The 2,626-nt window shown below is 39.2% G+C and overlaps 1 protein-coding gene across 1 annotated transcript; it reads right to left on the bottom strand.

Annotated features, from left to right (window-relative positions):
- Positions 1 to 622: 622 nt before the first annotated feature.
- On the bottom strand, positions 623 to 1,865 carry LOC140803391 (mitogen-activated protein kinase kinase 9-like). Its single transcript, XM_073159259.1, has one exon. The coding sequence runs from the start codon at positions 1,794 to 1,796 to the stop codon at positions 813 to 815; it is 984 nt and encodes a 327-aa protein (XP_073015360.1). The 5' UTR covers positions 1,797 to 1,865; the 3' UTR covers positions 623 to 812.
- Between the last annotated feature and the right edge of the window lie 761 nt (positions 1,866 to 2,626).

The following is a 2,626-nucleotide window of genomic DNA, read 5'->3' on the forward strand; positions in this document are numbered from 1 at the left end:
TATGAAATTATTATCAAATTTGATTCTTTAATCTACGCAATTATTCAAAATTATTTCACATTTTAGTTCTTGTGTAGTGTGTAATATTCAATTTGGGTGGAGAAAATAAAATGAGGAATTAGAAAAATATTTATTCGTCGAGTTTGAAAGTTTAGTCATTTGATTTTTTTAAAATGTTATATATGTTATCTAAATTCATCGCATTTACACCGTCAAAAAAAAAAATTAAATTCTTGGCATTTACCTAAATATTTTTGAGTTTTATGAATCTGAAATTCATCCCCTCGATTTTAAATTTATTCATAATGTATAAATATCGAATATTCGCACTCTCTAATTTCTCTATTAAATAAAATGAGCATTGCTTAAATTTTATTATTTTTTAAATTTTCATAAAACATATAAGTAAAAATCAGACATTGTTCTAAATCCAAGATTCAAGATTTTACCTTAGTCCTAGATGGAAAAATAAATCTTCTTTAATATTTTCTACAATATTTTTCAGCTGTTACATTAATAATCGATTGTCATGTTTTGAATTTGAATTTGGAAAAAAATTATATTGAATTATTAGTGCATGAATTATCGTGGAGGAATTTGGACAGTGAATTTCAAGCCAAAATTCAAGATAATTAAATAAAATTTTTGAATTATTTTTATTGATTCTCCTAATTTCTACAGTAATTGACTGCTGAAATGGATCAAATTCTCTGCCGAGCAGACAGATTCGGGAGAAGAAGAATATACACTAAATTTACAAGAAAAGCCTGCTTCGCTATGCACTAAACGGCTACGCCGTCAGCCGCGGGGTTTCAAAATTCCGGTGAATGATCGGAGAAATTTAGTTTCCGGCCGACACTGCTGACAAAAGGGTGCGACAGAAGCAGCGTCGCACTCCACCTTTTACTCGAATCCTTCTGTAAACAGCAATCGATGAAACTCCTGAAACTTTCCGATGCACCTTCCGGCAAGCTCGGCGGCTCTCCGAAGCATATGGCGCACATCAGCGTCGCCCAGTCGGGTCTCTGCCCCGGCGCCAGATATGGGAAATGGCCCATGTACAGTTCCAGTAAAGTCAATCCCAGGCTCCATATATCTCCGGCGTACCCGTCGTAGTTTGACCCGTATGTATCCGGGTCGAATCGTTCGGGGCTCATGTATGCGCAGGTTCCCACGTACGAATTGCAGGGGTCCAAAGTCCTCTGCATGATTTTGCTCACTCCGAAATCGGAGATCTTCACTTCCATCTTGCTGTCGATTAATATGTTCGAGGGTTTCAAATCCCGGTGAATTATCTTGTGAGAGTGAAGGTACTCGAGCCCGCTCAGTACCTGGTGGCAGATTTTGGAGAGGAGCTGTTCGCTGAGAGAGACGCCGTTTTTAGCGAGTGTTTCGAGAGTTCCCATGTCGATGTACTCCATGCAGATGGCGATATCACCGCCGGGGATATCGAACACGCCGTGGCACTTGATGACGTGGTGGGAGTCGATACGGCGGAGGATGGAGACCTCTCGAAGGACCTGGCGCCGGAAGGCGGGGTCGCTGTCGCCGTGTACGACTTTCAGTGCGTAGATTTCCGAGGTGTGCTTGTGGCGGACTTTGTAGACTGTGCCGCCGTTCCCGTGGCCGATTACTTGAAGCTTCTCGAGGTCTGCGGCGGAGATGGTGGTGCTTGTTGTAGAACTAGAAGTGATGGCAGATGGAGGGAGAGGTAGAGGAAATCGAGGGCGGCGCTCGGTGGGTTCAGGGAGGGGGAGACGGAGATTGAGGTGGCGGCGTTCACGGACGACGGCCATATGATAATGCGCGCAGAGGGAGTGCAGGATTAGATTATTCTCGGAAGCGGAGATTTAGGGGGTATATATATACTGTATCTAAAAGTGGAGCATGTGTCTTTCATTGGAACGTAGGTGGAAGGAGGAAGAATAAGAGATCTGGGCCCTCCTTTGGTGAATTTTCTACTTATTATAATCTTATGTTAGCTCAATTCGAGTTTGGATAAAAAAAAAATTCGAATATATTCACGAATTATAATTAAAAAATATTTGAAATCTATTTATTTATATTAATAAAATATCAAAATTATGAGCGGTTCACGAACTATTGAACATTATAATGATGGGAGGGTACTCATCACCAAAATGAAACATTACAATCTTCATTACACACAAAAACTGCTTATAACTATGTATAGCATGAAATGTAAGTAATGTATGAGTATATCCCGAGTTGGGCTCTACATCTAGAATAGATCTTTTGTGAGACGTCTCACGAATCTTTATCTGTGAGACGAGTCAATCCTATCGATATTCACGATAAAAAATAATACTCTTAGCATAAAAAGTAATACTTTTTATGAATGACCCAAATAAAAGATCCATCTCACAAAATACGATCCATAAAATCGTCCCACATAATTTTTGTCTTACATCTAATGGGTTGGTGTAGGGGCCATTTCTACCTAATGATATTCATCCCTTGTGGTGCAAGTGGGCATTTCCTTATCTTAGTGACGGTCAAGTTGCCCTTGAATTCAATTAATTCTTTTTTCTTTTTTATGGTTATTATGGAAGAAAATTCTACTTAATTTCATAACTTACCTAATTTCAGTTGTAGCATTTTCCAA

Source organism: Primulina eburnea, chromosome 10, assembly GCF_022965805.1.
Source record: "Primulina eburnea isolate SZY01 chromosome 10, ASM2296580v1, whole genome shotgun sequence".
Classification (NCBI taxonomy): Eukaryota; Viridiplantae; Streptophyta; class Magnoliopsida; order Lamiales; family Gesneriaceae; genus Primulina; species Primulina eburnea.

Bases quoted from the DNA above. Each gene is read 5' to 3' on its own strand.
- LOC140803391 (XM_073159259.1), bottom strand. From the start codon at position 1,796: ATGGCCGTCGTCCGTGAACGCCGCCACCTCAATCTCCGTCTCCCCCTC.